The 27,042-nt window shown below is 43.0% G+C and overlaps 2 protein-coding genes across 2 annotated transcripts; one reads left to right on the top strand and one right to left on the bottom strand.

The window, feature by feature from the left end:
* The first annotated feature begins 44 nt into the window (after positions 1 to 44).
* Positions 45 to 12,871, top strand: ankar (ankyrin and armadillo repeat containing). Its single transcript, XM_041864173.2, has 23 exons — positions 45 to 884; positions 1,071 to 1,508; positions 2,304 to 2,467; positions 2,591 to 2,706; positions 2,897 to 3,077; positions 3,192 to 3,414; positions 3,497 to 3,538; positions 3,637 to 3,838; positions 4,482 to 4,690; positions 4,845 to 4,949; positions 5,198 to 5,445; positions 5,608 to 5,776; positions 5,859 to 6,100; positions 6,352 to 6,505; positions 8,031 to 8,192; positions 8,453 to 8,559; positions 8,717 to 8,839; positions 9,154 to 9,312; positions 9,487 to 9,604; positions 11,757 to 11,866; positions 12,039 to 12,235; positions 12,322 to 12,368; positions 12,469 to 12,871. Exons 1-23 carry the CDS (start codon positions 260 to 262, stop codon positions 12,687 to 12,689), a joined length of 4,362 nt encoding a protein of 1,453 aa, XP_041720107.1. The 5' UTR covers positions 45 to 259; the 3' UTR covers positions 12,690 to 12,871.
* A 2,288-nt stretch (positions 12,872 to 15,159) lies between these two features.
* osgepl1 (O-sialoglycoprotein endopeptidase-like 1) lies at positions 15,160 to 25,079 on the bottom strand. The gene is made up of 7 exons (XM_041864150.1): positions 24,566 to 25,079; positions 24,030 to 24,417; positions 23,740 to 23,944; positions 23,165 to 23,313; positions 20,073 to 20,203; positions 15,459 to 15,530; positions 15,160 to 15,360 (listed from the first exon to the last, which is right to left on the bottom strand). Exons 1-7 carry the CDS (start codon positions 24,769 to 24,771, stop codon positions 15,276 to 15,278), a joined length of 1,236 nt encoding a protein of 411 aa, XP_041720084.1. The 5' UTR covers positions 24,772 to 25,079; the 3' UTR covers positions 15,160 to 15,275.
* Positions 25,080 to 27,042: the final 1,963 nt, after the last annotated feature.

The raw sequence follows: 27,042 nt of genomic DNA, 5'->3' as shown, positions 1-27,042 counted from the left end.
CCCCGTATGTAATAAATTGTAACACTATTTGTATGTGGAGATGAAGTCTCTAGACATCGCGCGCCGGTAACCAAGGCTTAGCGTCTTGGTTGCCAAGAGCAAAGAGCTCGGAATCATCCACATAATTTTGGACTTTTTGGAGGCAACAATGTTGTGCTGTGCTAGTACCAACAGGTTTCACTCGTTATTCTAAAACGGTCTATGCAAGTCATTTAGAGTGTAAGCAAAGGTTACAATAGCCTGCTAGCTAACGTTAGCTATGGAAATGATGGCGCGCTCACTGACATCAAATTCTTCATCCAGATTACAAAATTATTCTGTTGAAGAGAAGGATGATACGGCCTACCTTGCTTCATTGACAGCTCAAAGAAACGCCAACGCTTTCTTTGAGAAGTACGAAAAGGGTGAAGTTCAGGAGTTGCTGAGCCTGACCTCTTGTAACTGGTTTCTGTATGGTGATGACTTCACTCAGCCAGCTGAAATGCCGCCAGGCATAATCAAACAAATGAGGAACTTCACGGACTCAAACTTCATCATTCTCGCACCTGTGGATGCGCGAGTCCTTCTTGATTACAAAGTGGTCCATCAAATCGTCAGAGAGCTCACAGTTGCCATCTATTGTTTCAACCAAGTGCCATTTATCAGTCTTGAGCCAAACTTTGACCAGAGCACCTCATGCCAACTGTCTCCAGCATATTATGATACGAAAGTAGGCCAAATTCTGGTTAATATTGACTACACTATAAAGGCTCTTTGGCATGGAGCCAACATCCCTAGAGAAAAGCGCATTCGCTTCTCTGAACTCTGGAGAAGCAGCATGGGTGTCGACTCAAATGGAGTACCCCAGACGAAGAAAGATGTGTTTGCAGAGTTTCTCACTGCAGGTATTTGGGTGACAGACAGAGAAATGTCATGTTATGCAAGATAAATACAGACAGATAAATGCATGCCCTAACTTTGGGGCAAAATTGTGTCCGTTTTCAAATAATGATGTTGATTAGATTCAATTGAACATGCCTACTTTAGAAATAGGATTCCCCTCAACTGGTGGTGCTTGTTGTGTCCTCCAGGTCTTCAGGACATCTCAGAGGAGCCCTGTTACCATGGCATATACAACGGGGAGGTCAATGTGGATCCGACCTACGACCCCAACAGTGCTGAGGAGGAGAGGCTTTTTTCCCAACACCAGGAGAGCATCCTGCTCAAGCTGACGTCCTACCTGTCCTCGGCCCGACAGCACGGCAACCTGTTTGTGTTCGAGAGTGCCCACAGTCTGGCCAGTGTGGTGAGGCTGACAGAGGAGAGGCTGGAGCTGGCCACCTACCAGAGGCTGCAGCAGAGGCTGGGTCTACAGGCGGGCCTGGTGAGGGGCTGCTTGGAGAGGAAGGCAGAGGTGTGCCGAGACCTGGCTTACCTGCGCCTCCTCACCTTCCTGGTGCCCTTCCTGGTAGGGCTGAAGAAGAGGATGAAGATCCCCGACCTGGCGCAGATGCTACCAGCTTACTCAGGTCAGTTGCTACAGCGCAACAATGAAATATAATTTACAGGATCTCCATGAGCAACAGTACATCTCTGTGCTACTTACTTACTGCGTTCATACCGGTATTTGAATTCTAGACTGAGGCCAATTTTCTGTCACTTAAACAACTAGGTTCCATATTGCCTAATAAATCAGACTTTTATACCAATACTTAATATACAGTCTGAAACAGCAATGCAAAATCAAAGTTTTCCTTACAAGCCAGAATGTTGACTACAATTACATTTGAACTTACTCTACCGGTTGTCTGCTCGGTTTACAGCTGCTCTAAATTTTAGACAAAATATCTACAGGAAAGCATTGTTTACACAACTTTTTACAGTGCCAGTACTGTTGTTGAAATGTATATCACCTGACACGTGCAAAACCATGTAAACACCTGCAGACTTCGGTTACGTGCATGCGTCACGTGCATGTACTTCCGTCTTATGGACGTGGCTTTGGTCACAAGCAAACAAATCTTGATTGCCACACACAGAGACCTGTGTTTTGAAGTCAGGTTAATAACACTTTCCTTTGGATATTGCCTCACATTTCAACCAACTGAAGGATCAACACCACGGACAATCGGCAGAGTAAGTTCAAATGAAGTTTATTCAACATTCTGACTTGTAGGGACTGTTTGGAATGTTTTAACATAAATGTGCGTGGCGTTGCCTACATAATTTGAAGGGCTTTGCCACGTTTCATGCCTAGGTTCCCTATGGCTATCATACCATTGACTTTGGGGTTGCAACAGATGTGTTTATCGTTGTTTTTGTAGAGGATAAACTGAAGACAGAGAGGGAATTACCACCATTGCTCCTTGGACCTGCATTCGCCTGTAAACATTTTCCGTACAAGTCAGATGAGTATTTTCACCTACACGGTGGGATTGAAGTTGACATCGGAACCCCTCAGCTAGAGGAAGTCTCTGAGGAAACAAAGGTGAGAGTTGGATTCACTTACTAGTTTGTAGTGAGCCGTCACAAGCCACTTAAGAGCCATCTACATCCACAGTGAGGGCCCTAGTTTAATAATGAAATCAGGTTGTCTTGTGGTTCCCTCCAGGAGGCCTTTGCTGCACTGCAGAGTCTTGCAGTAGATCACCTGAGAGACCTGCTAAGTCAGGACACCACCTACAAAGAGCACTTCCCCATACCAGTCCACGAGGTCAACGGCAAGAAGTATGTTAAGTTCACTTGCAGAGAAGCTGTCTTAACATGCACGCATAAACACACACACCTCACTTACATTGTGCTCAGAGGCCTTATACTCCACACTCTCGCACACAGATGCACTTGTAAGAGAACATATACCCATGCTTTTTAGTGTCCAATGGTGAGGCTCTTACACGCTGCTTGGTGTCTTTGACAGCTATCATGTCATCTCTATTGAGGTGGGCTCATTCTACCATCAGCCCAATGTGGTTCCATGGTGGGAGGCCCTCAACACTGCCATCAAAACCCTGAGAGGGAAGAGACTGCCTCTCACTGACATCCAGCTGCACGAGCAGTTCAAGAAGACATTTGGCTACAAAAAGGCCATCAAATGCAAGGTGATGATGGAAAAGAAGATATAGCAATATACGAAACTGTTCTTTTTTTTATAGAGTGTTAGGTAAATGTAAAAGGCTTGTATGATCGTGTGTGTTATTTCTCACTGGGGTCAGAGTGTGCCATTCGGCCTCCATGCTGCGGCAGAGCGCGGCCTATCTGCCGTGTTCTACTCGCTGTGCCGCCGGAACTCTCCATCTCACCTGGGGGTCCTGGATGAGCAGGGCTACTCCCTGCTGCACCACGCCGCCAAACACAACCACACGCACATCATCTGCCAGCTGGCCACCAACGGGGTCAATCTCAACCAGACACGCAGCGGCAGGTTCAGCCGCACAGGTCAGAGACACAAGCCTCTCTCTCCCTTACTCTCGTTTACACACTTTCCTAAAAACTGTTTACAAACACCTTTATTTTGCAGTGAAATCTGGAGGGGGCGGCGGGCCCCCAAAAGAAGGAGCTGGTAAGCACATACCAGTGTGAGTATGTCAGCCTCACTCTACTGTAACGAAATAGGGCTTTTAGACACAGCTTTCCACTGTTTGTTTGTACATGTTCCAGGCTCCACTCCCATGCACCTGGCTGCTCAGTGTGGTTCCCTGGAGGCCATCAGCTGTCTGCTGGCTCTGCAGGCCGACCACCGGCTAGTGGACCGCAGGGGCTGGATGGCTGTACACTTTGCTGCCTACTACGGCCAGGTGGCCTGCATACAGGCCCTTTGCAGAAAAGACCCAGAGCTGGTGGAGATGCAAACCACTGCCGAGTGAGTGAGGAGACACTTTTAGGTTTAGAATGGATGACATGTCTAACAGGGATCAATAGGATGCAACAGCAGGCCACTGGCACTGTTACACATATGCTTTCAGTATCATTTAATGTAACACTAGCATGACATTGCTCTGTAATCAGCACATACAACAGTGGAGGCTGCTGAGGGGAGGACGGCTCATAATAATGGCTGGAATAGGGTCATTGGAATGGTATCAAACACATGGTTTCCATGTCGTTGATACCATTCCATTGACTCCATCCCAGCCATTATTTTTATTTTTATTTTATTTCACCTTTATTTAACCAGGTAAGCCAGTTGAGAACAAGTTCTCATTTACAACTGCGACCTGGCCAAGATAAAGCAAACAGTGTGATAAAAACAACAACAACACAGAGTTACATATGGAATAAACAAAACGTACAGTCAATAACACAATAGAAAATAGAACATCTATATACAGTGTGTGCAAATGTAGTAAGTTATGGAGGTAAGGCAATAAATAGGCCATAGTGCCATAGTCCTCCCCTCAGCAGCCTCCACTGACATACAAGTAACAGACACCACAAAATGCACTCGGGCAGTATGGATGCATCTGCTTCTACACGCACACAGGTTTAGTTTTTTGTCTCCTCAGGTACCGCAGCTGCCCGTTGCTCCTGACGGCCACTTCGGGCTCCGTGGAGGCCCTGGACTACCTGCTGTCCGCGGGAGCCGACTGGCGGAGGAAGGACAGCAAGGGCAACGACATTGTGCAGCTGGCTGCCCTCTACTTCCACCCCAAAGTCCTCAGGCACCTCATCTCCCTGGGCCTGCCGGACCTGCCCGTCTGGAAGATCCTCGTGGGTACGCTGCCTGGTGGAAAAGATGGAGATGGGAATTAGCTAGCTAGCGAGGGTTACGCTAGGCCAATGTTTGGTTCGCAGGTTGTATCCGTACGATGAGTCTGCACTGATACTGAGGCCTGTGTGTGTGTGTGTGTGTGTGTGTGATGGAGCAGAGATGCTGCACAGCGAGGACCACCGCAGGCTGGAGATGGCCATCCGCTGCCTGGAAGCTCTGTGTGTCACGGCCAATTCCTTCTGGAGGGATATCATGGATGCAGGTGAGTGAGTTTTTGGAGAGTTTGGGCCTATATCAGACAGGAATGCTTTGTTTTATACTATAACCATGAATACTAGCTTTATATTGCCAATTTACATGTTTGCCTTGCAAAACCATCCTTGGAATTATACTCCATATCACAGTAACATTACAGCATTAAACATGTTGGTACTAGGGAACACAAAGCTAGGCCAATTGCAATAGAATCAAAATACTTACGGACCCTAAAGCAGCTTACCTATTCTGTAGGAGGGATCCCGGCCCTGTTGGAGCTAATGCGCAGCACGAGACCAGTGCTGCAATGTATGGCTGCTGCCGTGGTGTGTCACATCTCGGAGAGGACGCCCGTGTGTGAGGCCCTGGTGCGCTACGGTGCCGTGCCGGTGCTGGTCAATCTGCTGGGCAGCCGGCAGGCCGAGCTCCACTCCCGCTGTGCCCTCATACTGGCAGACCTGGCAGGGCACAGTGACCAGTACCAGTACCTCATAGTCCAGCAGGTTAGTACTACTGATATAATCAGTCTTTCCCATAGCCCATCTGGTTAGTATTGTTATAACTAATAGGTTGGTTCAGTTATAACCAGTCTTGTGTGTGTGCACGCGCATGTGTGTGCCTGTCTGTCTGTATTTGTGTATGTTTGACCATTCGTATGTGTCCAGGGTGGAGTGGCCCCGTTGGTGAAGCTCCTGGGCTCGGACCTACAGGATGTGCTGGTGAACACTGTGCGGTGCATCAAGGCGCTGTGTGTCCGTAGCCCCGGCAACCAGACGGCCGTGGCTCTGGCTGGGGGGATTCCACAACTTGTGGAGCTCTTGACTGTCAGATCAGGTATACTGTTAAATCATGAGTAAGACGATGATGATGATCTAGAACATGATGATGAATCGTCTCTTTGGTCGTGTATCTCCAGAAGTGCTGCAGGAGGAGGCGTGCATGGCTCTGGCTGAGCTGGCTAAGGGACACCGGGAGAACCAGGACACCATCTGTGGAGCGGGCGCCGTGGCCCCACTGGTGTTCATACTGCGGGGGAGGAAGATGGCCGCGCAGCTGACTGCGGCCAGAGCCCTGGAGGCCATCGCCGATCACAACCCTGCCATACAGGCCTGCTTTCTGAAAAAGTTGGCCGCCAAGCACCTCCTACGACTCTTAAAGGTAGGACCTGAGCAAGTCAAATCATTGTTTCCCTCATTTTTAAATACGCTCATGGAATTCTTGAACATGTATATTCATGTACTTTAAGTTGTGTCCCCTGGGCCATGTTCAGGGTTGAGTTCAGTAGGACACGCGTTATCAAACTGTTTTGCCACAGAAAATGAACATCTGTGTTCTTATGGGACAAATTCAGGTAGTACCGCCCCGTTTCAATCTTTCAAAACCTTTTCTCCCTATTGAACGTGACCCAGGTGTTCCAGGTCGAGGCGAGGGAGCAGGGGGCCGTCTCTCTATGGGCCTTGGCAGGACACACTCTGAAGCAACAGAGACTCATGGCAGAGCACATCGGCTACCACTTCATCCTCGAGCTCATCCTTTCCTCCTCCGACAGGATGCAATATGTCGGTAGGTTCCTTTAACTCTCATTTAAATGCTACCTCTCTGTACTTGCTAGGTCTCTTACGCAAAAGAGGTCACTTACACCAAATTCATCTCTCTCACAAGAGGACTCTCCAGCAAAGCAAAGGTTAAATGGCAATCATCGGGTCATGGACAGAGTTGGCTCGCTAACAAGCTAACATTGAGCTTTTCCAGACATTTTATTCGGTCAGGGGGATGCCCTCTCCAGGGATCGTTGAAACTAAACACTGAGTGTTGTAAAACAATGATACTTCCATGCGGTGTTGACAGGCGATGCAGATGAATGATTGACTGTACCATAAACAGGCACCCTGAGGTTTGTGCTGGAGCGAGGCCCGCCTCTGTCACCGCAAGCCCAGCCACCTCCTACCCCCAGACGGCTTTCCTCTGCTAGACTCATCACCCGCAGCCAGAGCACAGGAAGGCATGCAGTCAGGAATGCCTGTCTGTCTATCCCTCCATTGGGAATCCCAACTCCTTTTATAATCTCCAACCGGCATAGCCAGAAGGGGACTGGCCACCCCTCAGAGCCTGGTTCCTCTCTAGGCTTCTTCCTAGGTTTCTGCCTTTCTAGGGAGTTTCTGTATAGCACTTTGTGACATCTGCTGATGTAAAAAGGGCTTTATAAATAAATTTGATTGATTGATTGAAAAGAAGTGGAACACAATCTCAAACAAAATTGAATGTGACAAACATTTCAATATCCCAAAGTTGATTTGGAAGAACTGGGGTATCAATTGAAATGGGATGGGTCACTCCCCATACCTCTGTCACTCCTTGAACACGTGTGTTCCCAGGTTGTTCTTTGCTGTAACATGTGAAGAGCCTCTACTCTTCCCTCAGGTCCTCTGTCTGTCACACATCTCTACAGAGCATCTGTACAGCAGCTTCTGAAATAGTTTCTGTCCAGACAAGACAACAGCTGTTTCTTTCATTCCAGCCTTCTTTTTCACAAAAAAATGCCTGTCCTCTTAAAAGGGAGACGAACTGAGGTTAATGATGTGGAAATGGTAGGCCTGCGCCTGACCACAATAACACCACGACAATGGTTTACAAAGTTAATATACAGATTGAATTCTAGGTTACACTTTACCTGAACCGTCTGTCACAAAGTCTACATAATGCCATCATAGTAATGGCATAACAGTCATGACCGCTGATGTCAGCTTATAGGCCTAGCGACTAACTTTACATTATGCTAACCCAAAATCGTTATTAGGGCCAGCTAATGGGCAGGTCATAACTCTAGCCAACTAGCTGTTTCATGAGCTGACAGCTGGCATCAACTTATGCCTTTGTCCTGTCATCTTCACACTGATGGTCACCACTGCTGGCCAATACTCCATAAAGGCGTCACTCACTCACATCCCAGCGCTGCCACCAATTGTAAAATGTGGTGTGGAGGTTTCAGATCTGGTCAGGCCAGAGAGGGCCCTTATGAAATAAGTCAAGTCAAGGTTTACATACAATTCAGCTTGGTAAATTGTAATAAAATAGTATTGTGTTTCAGGCTGCCAGGCAGTTATAGCACTGAGCAGGGACAGTCGGAGCCACCAGGACGGGCTGTGTAAAGAAAACGGGGTGCCCCCACTGGTTCGCCTACTACGAGGGTCCCGGACCACAGAGAGAACCCTCCTCAGTGTTATACGATCCCTGGGCATCCTGTGTATTGGTTTGTACATTCTCACTGTGGCCTTAATCTTATCTTGAGAAACACAGTACATGCACTCAAAGGTTTGCATAAACCATGCATTGGTATCAATGGGAGATTTTAGTAAACTTTTGTCATGATACTACTTGACTATTTTGCCCATTGATGTTTTAACAGTGCTACAGTAGTAACATGGCTTTCAGACTTGACAACAGGTCACAGTATACAAGCTAATAATATACCATGACTTCTAGTGCATGCATGTTTCATACTAATTTTAGGAGTGGCACACACCAATAACCCAAACAGCCAGAGGGTCATAGCTGAGGAGCAAGCCATTCCAACTCTGTTAGAACTTGTGAAGCACCATGAATCACTGCAGGTCAAGGTAAATACATTGGAAATCGATCACCCAAAAAAATCTTTCTCTCTCCTCTTAAATTTCCTTGGTAGTGCCACAAAAGTCCCACAAACAAGGGCAGCCAATACTATAATTTTCCATTGAAAGCAATTTAGGCTTGGGTGACATGTTGACTCTCCTGCAGGTCCAAGTGGCTCAAACGCTGGCCTGTGTGCTGCTGGGAAACCAGGACCTACAAACGGCCTTTTGGGAAAAAAAGGAGTTTACCTATGAAACAGTTCTAGAGTTGCTGCGAGTGCCAGATCAGGTAAACCATTTGAAAGGCTATTTGTGGGCTACTTCATATCCTCAAACCAACTTTAGCCCAGTATGTAATTGAACCTTTCAGTATGTCAGCAGTCAGCACAGTCACTAACAATATGTTGTGGAACAAGAGATGGGTCTAGTACAGATTAGAAAGAAAAGCTTACAAGATCCAATACAGGTATCTCAATGTGCAATGAACTACTGGCACCTAATGGACAAGGACTGCTCAAGCACTAAGGGGTGTTGACAATCCGTAAAGTGGATTCCCCATGGCAATTGCGGAAGTGATTTGTCATGTTTGCCTTTTCCCAATAGGACATCTGCCTGGAGGCTGGTTATGCCCTGTCTCTGTTTGCCTACAACAACACCACCCAGCAGGCAGCCATCCTGCAGAATGGAGGCCTTCCCATAGCCATGTACGAGGCCTTCTTGAACTCCAGGAACGAGATGGAGAGGGCCAAAGCTGCTTTTCAGGTAGCCATGAAGCAGATCATTGAAAAAATTAACATGAGGGCCACAGTAATATCAATGGGTCATTAACAGCTGCTGATTTGTATGTGCTTTCTGTCTTGACACGGAATTAGTGTTAGGTAATGCCTTTTATCGCTACCTTTTAGTTTCGTGGTAACTGGTCACTACTCTCTCCAGATAGTCGTGTTGGCCAAAGTGATCACAGACACGGACCAGGTGACTCTGTCTGCCAGAGGGGTGACTGGCCTTGTAGACCTTCTGCAGTCCACTAATCCCAACACTGTGGTCCTGACAGGTAACTTCAGCCCAGTACTATGTATGGGAAGAACATTATATACAGTGGGGAGAACAAGTATTTGATACACTGCCGATTTTGCAGGTTTTCCTACTTACAAAGCATGTAGAGGTCTGTAATTTGTATCATATGTACACTTCAACTGTGAGAGACGGAAAAAAAAATCCAGAAAATCACATTGTATGATTTTTAAGTAATTAATTTGCATTTTATTGCATGACATAAGTATTTGATCACCTACCAACCAGTAAGAATTCCGGCTCTCACAGACCTGTTAGTTTTTCTTTAAGAAGCCCTCCTGTTCTCCACTCATTACCTGTATTAACTGCACCTGTTTGAACTCGTTACCTGTATAAAAGACCTGTCCACACACTCAATCAAACAGACTCCAACCTCTCCACAATGGCCAAGACCAGAGAGCTGTGTAAGGACATCTGGGATAAAATGGTAGACCTGCACAAGGGTGGGATGGGCTACAGGACAATAGGCAAGCAGCTTGGTGAGAAGGCAACAACTGTTGGCGCAATTATTAGAAAATGGAAGAAGTTCAAGATGACGGTCAATCACCCTCCGTCTGGGGCTCCATGCAAGATCTCACCTCGTGGGGCACCAATGATCATGAGGAAGGTGAGGGATCAGCCCAGAACTACACGGCAGGACCTGGTCAATGACCTGAAGAGAGCTGGGACCACAGTCTCAAAGAAAACCATTAGTAACACACTACGCCATACTACGCCGTCATGGATTAAAATACTGCAGCGCACGCAAGGTCCCCCTGCTCAAGCCAGCGCATGTCCAGGCCCGTCTGAAGTTTGCCAATGACCATCTGGATGATCCAGAGGAGGAATGGGAGAAGGTCATGTGGTCTGATGAGACAAAAATAGAGCTTTTTGGTCTAAACTCCACTCTCCGTGTTTGGAGGAAGAAGAAGGATGAGTACAACCCCAAGAACACCATCCCAACCATAAAGCATGGAGGTGGAAACATCATTCTTTGGGGATGATTTTCTGCAAAGGGGACAGGACGACTGCACCGTATTGAGGGGAGGATGGATGGGGCCATGTATTGCGAGATCTTGGCCAACAACCTCCTTCCCTCAGTAAGAGCATTGAAGATGGGTCGTGGCTGGGTCTTCCAGCATGACAACGACCCGAAACACACAGCCAGGGCAACTAAGGAATGGCTCCGTAAGAAGCATCTCAAGGTCCTGGAGTGGCCTAGCCAGTCTCCAGACCTGAACCCAATAGAAAATCTTTGGAGGGAGCTGAAAGTCCGTATTGCCCAGCGACAGCCCCGAAACCTGAAGGATCTGAAGAAGGTCTGTATGGAGGAGTGGGCCAAAATCCCTGCTGCAGTGTGTGCAAACCTGGTCAGATCCTACAGGAAACGTATGATCTCTGTAATTGCAAACAAAGGTTTCTGTACCAAATATTAAGTTCTGCTTTTCTGATGTATCAAATACTTATGTCATGCAATAAAATGCAAATTAATTACTTAAAAATCATACAATGTGATTTTCTGGATTTTTGTTTTAGATTCCGTCTCTCACAGTTGAAGTGTACCTATGATCAAAATTACAGACCTCTACATGCTTTGTAAGTAGGAAAACCTGCAAAATCGGCAGTGTATCAAATACTTGTTCTCCCCACTGTACACTAAACAAAAATATAAACGCAACATGTAAACTGTTGGTCCCATGTTTCATTAGCTGTAATAAAAGATCCCAGAAATGTTCCATATGCACAAAAAGCTTATTTCTCTCACATTTTGTGCACAAATTTGTTTACATCCCTGTTAGTGAGCATTTCTCCTTTGCCAAGATAATCCATCCACCTGACAGGTGTGGCATATCATGAAGCTGATTAAGCAGCATGGTCATTACACGGGTGCACCTTGTGCTGGGGACAATAAAAACCCACTCTAAAATGTGCAGTTTTGAATGCACAGAAATACTGTGACGAGATCCTGACGCGCATTTTCTTTAAAGGTATCTGTGACCAACAGATACATAATTAATTAATTTCAATTGACTGATTTCCTTATATGAACTGTAACTCAGTAAAATCTTTGAAATTGTTGCATGTTACGTTTATATTTTTGTTCAGTATAGAATAACACTTGTCTGACCTTGCTGCATACATTTCTGCCATAGCTCAGTTACTAGCCAGTCTGGCTCACACCCGGGCAGGTATTCCTGATGCTATTGTCACCATGGGAGCTGTTGGTCACCTATGCGCTCACCTGTATTCTGAGGAGGAAGAGGTAAGGATGGGACTGGTGGTATGGGGGAGCATTCCTGTCTATGACTATTGCCTGAAAATTACCAAGATAATTCATTCTACAACCATCAAATGCTATCCAACTTTACATATTTCAGGTTATGATGTGCAGATTTTTGATACAAGCATGGTGGTGAAATCCTTAATATTTTCAGGTGCGAACGGCATCTTCAAGTGCCCTCGGCTACCTCACCTTTAATCGTCACGCACATCGCCTCTTGTTGGTGGAATGTCGAAACACTCCATCTATGTACGACCTTATGACCCAGCATCTCATCGAGGACGCCAAGATCTCACACGTTTTTACTGCTGAGTTCGAAAGGCAGAAAATAGTGGGGCTGCCATCACTAAGGTATGTTAGTTTTTTTGCCCTAAAAAGCAATGCTTTCATATATTTCTAGCTGGGATAACATCAATAATTTCTGTCCTTTTTAACAGTTTGGAGATAAATGGTGGCCCACCTGTTCCTCAACGCAACAAAAAAGGTACATTTTGTTATGCTGTAAATAATGATTTGAATCTATTTATATAATAAAAAGTCATAATGGTCTATGTCATCGTCTTTGTCGCCTCTACCTATGTCAGGTTTGTCCAAAAAGACAAGCCGCACTCCTGGCCTGTCAGTGTCTGCAGGCCACTTTGGGCGGACCAGCTCGGCTCCAGTTCTTCAGCTTCAACCCCAGAGGAGCAGGACAGCCAACCCCAAGGTTAGGCTGCAGGGAGAGTGGCCAACCCATAGCTCCCAGCCCACCCTGGAGTCACTGGGGCTGGATAAGGACAGCCAGAGACCCCAGCAAAGGCAGTGACCCTGGAGGTCAGCCTAGGATCTAGCCTGACTGGACTAGCTTAAAGTAGTAGTGAATTTATGACTCAGGGAACATTCTATTTATGTTCAAGATGAATATATTACATTTATATTATTAATGGGAAAGACTGACTTAATTGAATAATATATTGGAAGTCGGTTGAATAAAAAAACAAAATGAAACACCTAGTCCTTTCTGTCCTTTCTGCCAGGATGTACAGTACCAGTCAAAAGTTTGGACACCTACTCACACCTACTCATTCCAGGGTTTTTCTTCTATTTTTTACATTGTAGAATAATAGTGAAGACATCAAAACTATGAATTAACACATATGGAATCATGTAGTAACCAAAAAAGTGTTAAACAAATCAAAATATATTTTACATTTGAGATTCTTCAAATAGCCACCCTTTGCCTTGATGACAGCTTTGCACACTCTTGGCATTCTCTCAACCAGCTTCACCTGGAATGCTTTTCCAACAGTCTTGAAGGAGTTCCCACATATGCTGAGCACTTGTTGGCTGCTTTTCCTTCACTGCGGTCCAACTCATCCTAAATCATCTCAATTGGGTTGAGGTCGGGGGATTGTGGAGGCCAGGTCATCTGATGCAGCACTCCATCACTCTACATCTTGGTAAAATAGCCCTTCCACAGCCTGAAGGTGTGTTGGGTCATTGTCCTGTTGAAAAACAAATGATAGTCCCACTAAGCTGTCCCTAGCTGTGTGTTGCCGCTTTCCATGTCTGTTGTCTGTAACTTGTGAGGTGTGGAAACACTTTGTTGCTTTTATGAATTTTGTCTTGCTGCTTTTTGTTCTATGTTGCTCGGTCTGTATGCTACGTCTTGTTTGTCCTATGTTGCTATGTCTGTATGCTATGTCTTGTTCTATGTTGTTATTGTCTATATTGTAATTGTTTTTAAACCTGCCCAGGGACTGCGGTTGAAAATTAGCCGGCTGGCTAAAACCGGCACTTTTACTGAAACGTTGATTAATGTGCACTGTCCCTGTAAAAATAAACTCAAACTCAAACTCAAGCCCAAACCAGATGGGATGGCGTATCGCTGCAGAATGCCGTGGTAGCCATGCTGGTTAAGTGTGCCTTGAATTCTAAATAAATCACAGACAGTGTCACCAGCAAAGCACCCCCACACCAGTACCTCCTCCTCCATGCTTTACAGTGGCAAATACACATGCGGAGATCATCTGGTCACCCACACCGCGTCTCACAAAGACATGGCGGTTGGAACCAAAAATCTCCAATTTGGACTCATCAGACCAAAGGACAGATTTCCACCGGTCTAATGTCCATTGCTCATGTTTCTTGGCCCAAGCAAGTCTCTTCTTATTATTGGTGTCCTTTAGTAGTGGTTTCTTTGCAGCAATTCGACCATGAAGGCCTGATTCACGCAGTCTCCTCTGAACAGTTGATGTTGAAATGTGTCTGTTACTTGAACTCTGTGAAGCATTTATTTGGGCTGCAATTTCTGAGGCTGGTAACTCTAACTTATCTTCTGCAGCAGAGGAAACTGGGTCTTCCATTCCTGTGGCGGTCCTCATGAGAGCCAGTTTCATCATAGCGCTTGATGGTTTTTGCGACTGCACTTGAAGAAACGTTCAAAGCTCTTGAAATGTTCCAGATTGACTGACCTTCATGTCTTAATGTAATGATGGACTGTTGTTTCTCTTTGCTTATTTGAGCTGTTCTTGCCATAATATGGACTTGGTCTTTTACCAAATAGGGCTATATTCTATATAGGTTAGACTACCTTGGCACAACACAACTGATTGGATCAAACGTATTAAGAAGGAAAGAATTTTCACAAATTAACTTTAAAGAAGTGTCACGACTTCCGCAGAGGCTGCCTCCCCTCCTTGTTCGGGCAGGTTTCGGCGTTCGGCGTCACCGGCTTACTAGCTACTGCCGATCCATTTATCATCACTCCATTTGTCTTGTCTTCAATCACACACACCTGGTCCTTATTCCCTCATTAGTCATGGTAAAAGTGTTCCCTCTGCTTCCTTGTCTGTGTGGGTGATTGTTTGTTTGTGGAGGTTAGTGAAGCTCGTGTATTGACGGGAGTATTTTTCCCATGTGCCTTGTATCTTCCAGTGCGCCTGTTTTGTGCCCTGGAGTGTATTTGACGCATTTCTGCGTAAACCTGTATTTTGCGGATTAAAGCCTGTTATTCTGTGATTTACCCTCCTGCGCCTGACTCCTTCATCACCACCTCATCACAAGAAGGCAAACCTGTTAATTGAAATGCATTCCAGGTGACTACCTCATGAAGCTGGTTGAGAGAATGCCAAGAGTGTGCAAAGCTGTCATCAAGGCAAAGGGTGGCTACTTTGAAGAATCTCAAATATAAAGTATATTTTGATTTGTTTAACACTTTTTTGGTTACTTTATGATTCCATATGTGTTATTTCATAGTTTTGATGTCTTCACTATTATTCTACAATGTTAAAATAAAGAAAAATCCTTGAATGAGTAGGTGTGTCCAAACTTTTGACTGGTAGTGTATTTCAAAAGTTTAATCGTAAATAGTAGGAAATATATGCGTCATGGATATGCACATAAGTGAACGTCAGTCCAAAATCCTCAGCTTTAATGGTGGAAGTTTGATAGCTGCCTCCTTCACTTCTGCTGTTATGTCCACACCCAGGGGAGCTCTAGAACACAAGGAGCAACAATTAAGCTATAGAACTTATCAATAGAAGTTGGCCATCTTTTTTACTTATTAACTGTAAACTCTGTTACTTTTACTTACTTGGGCTCATAGTTGACCTCCTCAGTATGGGACAGGATGCCCTTTCCTTCCCTCAGTCTCTCAACTCCATTCCTGAAATAAAGTGTAGTTGAATGCACTGGACTCCAAAGCCATATATAAGCTGTGTATAGCTTACTATCTTATTTCTCATGTTTTCTTTTATCTACAGTACCAGTCAAAAGTTTGGACACACCTACTCATACAAGGGTTTTTCTTTATTTTTACTATTTTCTACATTGTAATTTAGAATAATAGTGAAGACATCAAACCTATGAAATAACACATATGGAATCATGTAGTAACCAAAAAAGTGTTAAACAAATCAAAATATACTTTATATTTGAGATTCTTCAAATAGCCACCCTTTGCCTTGATGACAGCTTTGCACACTCTTGCCATTCCCTCAACCAGCTTCTCCAACAGTCTTGAAGGAGTTCCCACATATGCTGAGCACTTGTTGGCTGCTTTTCATTCACTATGCTGTCCGACTCATCCCAAACAATCTCAATTGGGTTGAGGTCGGGTGATTGTGGAGGCCAGTTCATCTGATGCAGCACTCCATCATGCTCCTTCTTGGTCAAATAGCCCTTACACAGCCTGGAGGTGTGTTTTGGGTCATTGTCCAGTTGAAAAACAAACGATAGTACGACTAAGCGCAAACCAGATGGGATGGCGTATCGCTGCAGAATGCTGTGGTAGCCATGCTGGTGAAGTGTGCCTTGAATTCTAAATAAATTACCAACAATGTCACCAGCAAAGCACCATCACACCTCCTCCTCCATGCTTCATGGTGGAAACCACACATGCAGAGATCATCCGTTCACCTACTCTGCGTCTCACAAAGACACGGCGGTTGGAACCAAAAATGTCAAATTTGGACTCAGATTTCCACTGGTCTAATGTACATTGCTCGTGTTTCTTGGCCCAAGCAAGTCTCTTCTTGTTATTGGTGTCCTTTAGTAGTGTTTTATTTGCAGCAATTCGACCATGAAGGCCTGATTCACACAGTCTCCTCTGAACAGTTGATGTTGAGATGTGTCTGTTACTTGAACTCTGTGAGGCATTTATTTGGGCTGCAATCTGAGGTGCAGTTAACTCTAATGAACTTATCCTCTGCAGCAGAGGTAACTCTGGGTCTCATGAGAGCCAGTTTCATCATAGAGCTTGATGGTTTTTGCGACTGCACTTGAAGAAACTTTAAAAGTTATTGAAATTTTACAGATTGACTGACCTTCATGTCTTAAAGTAAAGATGGACTGTCGTTTCTCTTTGCTTATTTGAGCTGTTCTTGCCATAATATGGACTTGGTCTTTTACCAAATAGGGCTATCTTCTGTATACCACCCCTACCTTATCACAACACAACTGATTGGCTCAAACGCATTAAGAAGGAAATACATTCCACAAATGAACACCTGTTAATTGAAATGCATTCCAGGTGACTACCTCATGAAGCTGGTTGAGAGAATGCCAAGAGTGTGCAAAGCTGTCATCAAGGCAAAGGGTGGCAACTTTGAAGAATCTGAAATATAACATATATTTTGATTTGTTTAACACTTTTTTGGTTACTACATGATTCCATGTGTTATTTCATAGTTTTGATGTCTTCACTATTATTCTACAATGTAGAAAATAGTAAAAATAAAGAAAAACCCTGGAATGAGTAGGTGTGTCCAAACTTTTGACTGGTGCTGTATATACACTTCTGTTCAAAAGTTTGGGGTCACTTAGAAATGTCCTTGTTTTCCATGAAAACATACATGAAATTAGTTTGAATAGGAAATATAGCAAAATGAATAGGAAATGTAGTCATTGAAAAGGTTAGAAATAATGATTTTTAATTGAAATAATAATTGTGTCCTTCAAACTTTGCTTTCGTCAAAGAATCCTCCATTTGCAGTAATACAGCCTTGCAGACCTTTGGCATTCTAGTTGTCAATTTGTTGAGGTAATCTGAAGAGATTTCACCCCATGCTTCCTGATGCACCTCCCACAAGTTGGATTGGCTTGATGGGCACTTCTTACGGTCAAGCTGCTCCCACAACAGCTCAATACGGTTGAGATCCATTTTACATTTACATTTTAGTCATTTAGCAGACGCTCTTATCCAGAGCGACTTACAGTTAGCACATACATTATTTTATCGAACCCACAACCCTGGCGTTGCAAACGCCATGCTCTACCAACTGAGCTACATCCCCTGCCGGCCATTCCCTCCCCTACCCTGGACGACGCTGGGCCAATTGTGCGCCGCCCCATGGGTCTCCCGGTCGCGGCCGGCTACGACAGATCCGGTGACTGTGCTTGCCACTCCATTATAGACAGAATACCAGCTGACTGCTTCTTCCCTAAATAGTTATTGCATAGTTTGGAGCTGTGCTTTGGGTCATTGTCCTGTTGTAGGAGGAAATTGGCTCCAATCAAGCGCCGTCCACAGGGTATGGCATGGCGTTGCAAAATGGAGTGATAGCCTTCCTTCTTCAAGATCCCTTTTACCCTGTACAAATCTCCCACTTTACCACCACCAAAGCACCCCCAGACCATCACATTGCCTCCACCATGCTTGACAGATGGCATCAAGCACTCCTCCAGCATCTTTTCATTTGGTCTGCGTCTCACAAATGTTCTTCTTTGTGATCCGAACACCTCAAACTTCGATTCGTCTGTCCATAACCCTTTATTCCAATCTTCCTCTGTCCAGTGTCTGTGTTCTTTTGCCCATCTTAATCTTTTCTTTTTATTGGCCAGTCTGAGATATGGCTTTTTCTTTGCAACTCTGCCTAGAAGGTCAGCATCCCGGAGTCGCCTCTTCACTGTTGACGTTGAGACTGGTGTTTTGCGGGTACTATTTAATGACGCTGCCAGTTGAGGACCTGTGAGGCGTCTGTTTCTCAAACTAGACACTAATGTATTTGTCCTCTTGCTCAGTTGTGCACCGGGGCCTCCCACTCCTCCTTCTATTCTGGTTAGAGCCAGTTTGCGCTGTTCTGTGAAGGGAGTAGTACACAGCGTTGTACGAGATCTTCAGTTTCTTGGCAATTTTTCGCATGGAATAGCCTTAATTTCTCAGAACAAGAATAGACTGACGAGTTTCAGAAGAAAGTGAGCCTGTAATCGAACCCACAATTGCTGATGCTCCAAATACTGAACTAGTCTCAAGAAGGCCAGTGTTATTGCTTCTTTAATCAGCACAACAGTTTTCAGCTGTGCTAACATAATTGCAAAAGGGTTTTCTAATGATCAATTAGCCTTTTAAAATGATAAACTTGGATTAGCAAACACAACGTGCCATTGGAACACAGGACTGATGGTTGCTGATAATGGGCCTCTATACGCCTATGTAGATATTCCATTATAAATCAGTCGTTTTCAGCAACAATAGCCATTTACAACATTAACAATGTCTACACTGTATTTCTAATCAATTTGATGTCATTTTAATGGACAAAAAATTTGATTTTCTTTAGAAAACAAGGACATTTCTAAGTGACCCAAAACTTTTGAACGGTAGTATATATATATATATATATATATATATATATATATATATATATATAGTGAGGGGGGAAAAGTATTGGGGTCATAGGCAGCATTCCTCCTCCTCCAAACACGGTGAGTTGAGTTGATGCTAAAGAGCTCGATTTTGGTCTCATCTGACCACAACACTTTTACCCAGTTCTCCTCTGAATCATTCAGATGTTCATTGGCAAACTTCAGACGGCCCTGTATATGTGCTTTCTTGAGCAGGGAGACCTTGCAGGATTTCAGTCCTTCACGGCGTAGTGTGTTACCAATTATTTTCTTGGTGACTATGGTCCCAGCTGCCTTGAGATCATTGACAAGATCCTCCCGTGTAGTTCTGGGCTAATTCCTCACCGTTCTCATGATCATTGCAACTCCACAAGGTGAGATCTTGCATGGAGCCCCAGGCCGAGGGAGATTGACAGTTCTTTTGTGTTTCTTCCATTTGCGAATAATCGCACCAACTGTTGTCACCTTCTCACCAAGCTGCTTGGCAATGGTCTTGTAGCCCATTCCAGCCTTGTGTAGGTCTACAATCTTGTCCCTGACATCCTTGGAGAGCTCTTTGGTCTTGGCCACGGTGGAGAGTTTGGAATCTGATTGATTGATTGCTTCTGTGGACAGGTGTCTTTTATACAGGTAACAAACTGAGATTAGGAGCACTCCCTTTAAGAGTGTGCTCCTAATCTCAGCTCATTACCTGTATAAAAGACGCCTGGGAGACAGAAATCTTTCTGATTGAGAGGGGGTCAAATACTTATTTCTCTCAATAAAATGCAAATCAATTTATAACATTTTTGACATGCGTTTTTCTGTCTGAGAGACAGAATAACAACAAATAAACCTACCATTAAAATTATAGACTGATCATTTCTTTGTCAGTGGGCAAACGTACAAAATCAGCAGGGGATCAAATACTTTTTTCCCCTCACTGTATATATATATATTATTTTATTATTTATACTATTTTGATATTGATTCCTGCACTGTTGGGTAGAGCATACAAGTTAAGCATTTCACTGTACTTGTGCATGTGACCAAACAACTAACTATATATTTTCAAAACCAAAATAACTAATAGTCTTCTACATACCATGCGATCATGACTCCATTGTCAGTACAAAACTTGGACGGAGGACAAAGCAAATGTAATCCAGTGGTGTCAGTGACAATCTTCAAAGTCTTTCGAATGTACTGGTTACTGGCAACTCCTCCTGACACCACCTAACAGAGCAAAACATTTAGGACACCATATGCTTGTTTGTAGAAATACAGTGTCTTCAGAAAGTATTCACACCCCTTGACTTTTTCCAAATGCTGTTGTGTTACTGCCTGAATTTAAAATGGATTAAATTGAGATTTTGTGTCACTGGCCTACAGACAATACCCAATAATAATGTCAAAGTGGAATTATGTTTTTCAAAATTGTTACAAATTAGGCAAGCCTAAATACGTTCAGAAGTAAAAATGTGCTTAACAAGTTGCATGGACTCACTCTGTGATCAATAATAGTGTTTAACATTATTTTTGAATGACTACCTCATCTCTGTACCCCACACATACAATTATCTGTAAGGTCCCTCAGTTGAGCAGTGAATTTCAAACACAGATTCAACCACAAAGACCAGGGAGGTTTTCCAATGCCTCGCAAAGAAGGGCACCTATTGGTAGATGGGTAAAAAAGCAGACATTGAATATCCCTTTGAGCATGGTGAAGTTATTGATTACACTTTGGATGGTGTATCAATACACCCAGTCACTACAAAGATACAGGTGTCCTTCCTAACTCAGTTGCCGGAGAGGAAGGAAACCGCTCAGGGATTTCACCATGAGGCCAATGGTGACTTTAAAACAGTTACAGAGTTTAATGGCTGTGATAGAAGAAAACTGAGGATAGATCAACAACATTGTAGTTACTCCACAATACTAACCTAATTGATGGAGTGAAAAGAAGGAAGCCTGTACAGAACAAAAATATTCCAAAACATGCATCCTGTTTGCAATAAGGCACTAAAGTAAAACTGCAAAAAATGTGGCAAAGAAATGAACTTTATGTCCTGAATACAAAGCTTTATGTTTGGGGCAAATCCAACACAACACATCACTGAATACCACTTTTCATATTTTCAAGCATGGTGGTGACTGCATCATGTTATGGGTGTGCTTGTCATCGGCAAGGACTAGGGAGTTTTTTTTATGATAAAAAGAAACGGAATAGAGCTAAGCACAGGCAAAATCCTTGAGGAAAACTTGGTTCAGTCTGCTTTACAACAGACACTGGGAGACAAATTCACCTTTCAGCAGGATAATAACCTAAAACACAAGACCAAATATACACTGGAGTTGCTTACCAAGACAACATTGAATGTTCTTGAGTGGCCTAGTTACAGTTCTGACTTAAATCGGCTTGAAACTCTATGGCAAGACCAACTTGACAGAGCTTGAAGGATTTTAAAAAGACTTATGTGCAAATATTGTACAATCCAGGTGTGGAAAGCTCTTAGAGACTTACCCAGAAAGACCAAAGCTGATTCTAACATGTATTGACTCAGGGGGTTGAATACTTATCTAATCAAGATACAGTGAGCTCTAAAAGTATTGTGACAGTGACAAATGTGTTGTTTTGGCTCTGTACTCCAGCACTTTGGATTTGATACAATGACTATGAGGTTAAAGTGCAGACAGTCAGCTTTAATTTTAGGGTATGTTCATCCATATCAGGTGAACCATTTATAAATTACAGCACTTTTTGTAAATATTCCCCCCATTTTAGGGGACCAAAAGTATTGGGACAAATTCACTTATGTGTATTAAAGTTTAGTATTTGTTCCCATATTCCTGGCATGCAATGATTATATCAAGCTTGTGATGCTACAAACCTGTTGGATGGATTTGCTGTTTATTTTGGTTGTGTTTCAGATTATTTTGTGCCCAATAGAAATGAATGGTAAATAATGTATTGTGTGATTTTGGAGTCACTTTTATTGTAATAATATAATAATAATATGCCATTTAGCAGACGCTTTTATCCAAAGCGACTTACAGTCATGCGTGCATACATTTTTTTTTTGTGTATGGGTGGTCCCGGGGATCGAACCCACTACCTTGGCGTTACAAGCGCCGTGCTCTACCAGCTGAGCTACAGAGGACCACGATTGTAAATAAGAATAGAATATGTTTCTAAACACTTCTACATGAATGTGCACGCTACCATGATTACGGATGATGAATGAATTGTGAATAATGATGAGTGAGAAACCAACCTGTCATTGTTAATCAATATTCACGATTCAATCAGGACTATCCGTAATCATGGTAGCATCCAAAGTGCTGGAGTACAGAGCCAAATCAACAAAAAATGTGTCACTGCCCCAATACTTTTGAAGCTCATTGTACACTGAGTATACCAAACAGTAGGAATACCTTCAGGACAGCCTCAATTCGTCGGGGCAAGAACTTTACAAGGTGTCAAAAGCGTTCCTCAGGGATGCTTGCCCATGTTGACTCCAATGCTTCCCACAGTTGTGTCAAGTTGGCTGGATGTCCTTTGGGTGGTGGAACATTCTTGACACACACAGGAAACTTCTTGACACAAACCGGTGCACCTGGCACCTACTACCATACCCTGTTCAAAGTCACTTAAATATTTTTTCTTGACCATTCACCCTCTGAATGGCACACATACACAATTTACATTTTACATTTTAGTCATTTAGCAGACGCTCTTATCCAGAGCGACTTACAGTTAGTGAGTGCATACATTTTCCTACTGGCCCCCCATGGGAATCTATGTCTCAAGGCTTAAAAATCCTTCTTTAACCTGTCTCCTCCCATGCATCTACACTGATTGAAGTGGATTTAACAAGTGACATCAATAAGGGATCATAGCTTTCACCTGGATTATATGTCATGGAAAGAGCAGGTGTTCTTAATGTTTTGTACTCTCAGTGTATATTTGTGTTTTATTTTTTATTAATTTTTAACAAATGTTAGAATTTTTTCTTCCACTTTGACAGAGTATTTTATGTAGATCGTTGACAAAAAATGACAATTAATTCCACAACAAAATGTGGAAAAAGTCAAGGGGTGTGAATACTTTCTGAAGGAGATCATTCAATGCAATATTGTGGATTAGAAAATCTTGATAGCTGTGAAAACCACTTCCAATGATGGGATTTCACTCACCAGCGTTGGATTGCAGGAAGGCAGAAGGCCTTTGGCCTTACAGAACAAAATGGCACGATGTGTGCGCTTGGCAATGTGAGAGGCCACTGTGTGCTGTGTAGCAGCAGCTATGTCATTCACACATGACAACAAAGTTCCCTGCTCCACACCTTGGATGAAAAAAACATGTAGGAGCATTTTCACACTTAAAGGAAAACTCCACCCAAAAAATTTCTTTTGGTATTTGTTTCATTAGTCCATTGTTGATATAGTCCCAAAATGTTTTGCATATCAGCAATCAAGGTTTCAAGATATAACTTTCAAAATACAGAAATATAGCCGGTGTGATGCATTTTGCATCATATGATGCAAAATGCATCATACCAGCTGTATTTTGAAAGTTATATATCTTGAAACCTTGATGACTGGCTGACATGCAAAAAAAAAATGGGACTATATCAACAATGGACTAATGAAACAAATATCAAAAGATTGCTTTTGGGTGGAATTGTCCTTTAAATTATCTGATTCAATTAGTTGATTAGGGAAAGGTTATGATATAAATGCATATTATATCTTTATGAATTATTTATTACCTTCCTCCTTCTCTTTTTTCTGTATTGACATCGTCACCTGATTTCGCAGACCAGCGAAGGAGAAGTTACAGTCATAGTGCACTCCCATTGGTGGCTTGAAGAGAAACTTCAACCTGTCTCCATCTTGAGCCAGAAGCTCTATTGCTTGACCCCCACTTATCATGGAGCACTTTGGGTGTTTGATGAGTGATAAACGTCTTGCCACCTGTGAACACACAAATGTCACAAATTCAAGGCCAAGAAAACCCACCGGCCTCTGATAAGTGTTTTCTCAAAGTTAGACTCTTTACCTTGTCCATAGTGTCCCCTGGAGCTTCATCTAGTGTTTGACCCAGGAGAAGAAAGTCGTCGACTCCTCTGGCCAGAGCCAAGAGAGAGTGACCCCCGGAGACTAGAAGGACAAGGAAGGGGAATACCACGGGCTGGAGCATCCTGACTGTCAGGGCATGGGCCTCCATGTGGTGGATGGGGATGAAGGGCTTCTGGTGTAGCTTTACAAAGTTCAGGCTGAAGTCCAGGCCTATCCCCAGACTCAGGGCCAGGCCCGGCTTCACTGTGGTGGCTACAGCAGACAGTTGACTCTGGGTGACGCCACTCCTCTCCATGGCCTCCTGGACAACGCGGCCTATGTTCTCTCTGTGGAGCCGCTGGGCAACAGTGGGAATAATCCCACCAGTCCTACAATCAAATACAAATGGAGAACATGATGTCCTGAGACATCTTTGCAAGGTTTTATCTTGATTCTTGACCAAGGGGGGCATTGCATTGATAAATCTGACAATCACTTTTGTTGAATGAACATGAAAAATTACAAGATTATACCCACTTCAAGTGCACCTCTTTTTGTGAATGAAGAGATTCTCCAAGGATTAAGCCTGTTTCATCCATTACAGCCGCACCTGTCTCGTCGCAGCTTGTCTCAATGCCGAGAACAAGCCTGGAACTCATTTTTCTTCTAAAATAACATTTGCATAAAATCTTGACTCTAAACATACGTGCGCCCTGTTGAGCCGAAGCGTTCAATGCAAACATTTTATTTCACTAAACCCGATTTTCCTGCATTTGCCAAAATACATGTTTTAAATTACTGAAATTTGGTAAGCGCCACTATCCGTAGAGAATCACAAGAGTGGGAGAAAAATAGCTCTGCTACTAGGGACCATTACGATGGTCTATTACTATTTTCTAAAGGTATGTCCTTAATTAATAACTTGATTATAAGTCTCACGACAATGCCGCTGTCAGGTGGGAATGAAATACGTTTGCATTTGTCGCAAAAGTTAAAATTGCGATGCTGACAAATTGTTAAGTGCGGAGCTCCACGACCTCACGCTTGTACTTCTGAGGAGCTTGTGTCACATATAAACGATTCCTCCATGAAACCTCACATAGTTTTCTAGATAGGTGCAGTTACATTTGTCCAATTTGAAAATTGTGAAAGAAAATGTTAAAATGTTTTGCAGGTATCAACGGGAATTTGTTTGAATTGAATGAGTACTTTTTTTATTAATCTAGAAAACAAAACCGTGAATGGCTCTGAATAGTGATAGCCTTTGTTTCAGGGGGAAATTATATGCAGTTGGACATCAACAAGCGTTGATGGAAATGTAGTGCCAGCTCCAAGTATTTGAATGAATGTCACCTTTTACAGTTCTAATCAAAGCTAGTCAACAAGGTAATTTGAATTCGGTAGTCAATATGCGGTAGGAGTCCATTTTTTGGATTTTATTTCATTTTTTTATGTTTTATTCTTTATATGTTAAGTTCACACTACAATCACCCCATACTTTTTTTAACACCTCTATCAAGTATTTTAGCTACTTTTCAGATGTATTTTATACCTGTTTCACTGTTTTTAGCTTCTACTATGTTTTTCTATGAGAAAACATTAATAATTACACATTTATAATGTTATCTACTAGAGAAAGAGTCAATGAAATGAAATCTATATCAATATTTATTGTGAGTATGCCCTTTATATTGTTTTTTTACACAAAATATACCTGTCTTTTGGTAGTCGTGTAATTTCCACCACTGAGGACAAATCCATAATTAATAATGTTTTCTCAAAAGACTGTTAATTTAGTTACCATGGAAACCTATTGTGACACTGAAGCACATGGCTGCAGCTGACAGTTGTTCCAGATGTGATGTCCAGAAGTTGAAGAAAAGTCTAGGTAAATATTGCTTGTGTAGAGACTTTTTATTGTCAGTCATTTCCAAACAGGCTATAATTGTTTTAATTTGTGGTAGAATTTTGGAAAAAATTGTATATTTTATGTATTTAGTGTAAACTATATGCTAGCTGTAATACTAGCCAAAGCATGCTAAGCAGCCTGTCATTTTTCTCCAAAAACTGTAGAAATGTCATTTCCATCACAGTCATTTCCATCACAAACTTAATTAACTGTGGTGGAAATTACATAACATGGTGGAAATGACAAAAATCCATTATCTTATTAGTTATTATTAATTATTTTTTTTATTTTTTTTACTTTAGGCTGATTTAATCATGTTTTAAATTAGTTTCATCTAGGAAATGCTCCAAGGTGTGCACAAGTTGAAAACTAAGTAGTATTTTTCTTTGTTTTTAGAAGATGCCACATAAAATAGCACAGAGGTCACAGACATATAGAAAAAAAAATAGAAAAAAAAGGTCCTATACATTTACATTTTTGTCATTTAGCAGACGCTCTTATCCAGAGCGACTTACAGGAGCAATTAGGGTTAAGTGCCTTGCTCAAGGGCACATCGACAGATTTTTCACCTAGTCGGCTCGGGGATTAGAACCAGCGACCTTTCGGTTACTGGCACAACGCTCTTAACCACTAAGCTACCTGCCGCCCCATACGATACCAGGAACATTTGCAAAAAGACAGGGAGAGATGCTGGAAGAAAAAAGAGAAGGGAGAAGTGAAATCTATCTCAGAGCTTACAAAGCGAGAACAAATAAGCAAGAGAAGGCAATGGAAATGCAACCAATGGACTTTAAAGAGAACAGTTGCAATGGAGACCTACCTATCAGGCAACACACCACCTCAGTCACCAGATGACTTGCAGCCAGAACATGAGGCCAACATACCTGCCCCTAACATACCTGCCCCTGATGCACGCCCTGATACCCCTTCTTCATCGTCTGCAACAGGGATGAGAAGTTGAATACTTGCTGGAAGGAAAAAGGTTGGAAGAGGTCGCTGAAAAACATACACAGATCTTTGCATGACAAATGTCAAACTTCATAATGCTTTACAGAAAGCTGAGAAGACCAAACAAAGGTATGATCAACTGATGAAGAAAATGGAG

Source organism: Coregonus clupeaformis, chromosome 4 (assembly GCF_020615455.1).
Source record: "Coregonus clupeaformis isolate EN_2021a chromosome 4, ASM2061545v1, whole genome shotgun sequence".
Classification (NCBI taxonomy): Eukaryota; Metazoa; Chordata; class Actinopteri; order Salmoniformes; family Salmonidae; genus Coregonus; species Coregonus clupeaformis.
Note: the sequence above shows the minus strand (reverse complement) of the source record. Positions and strands in the feature narration are given on the sequence as shown.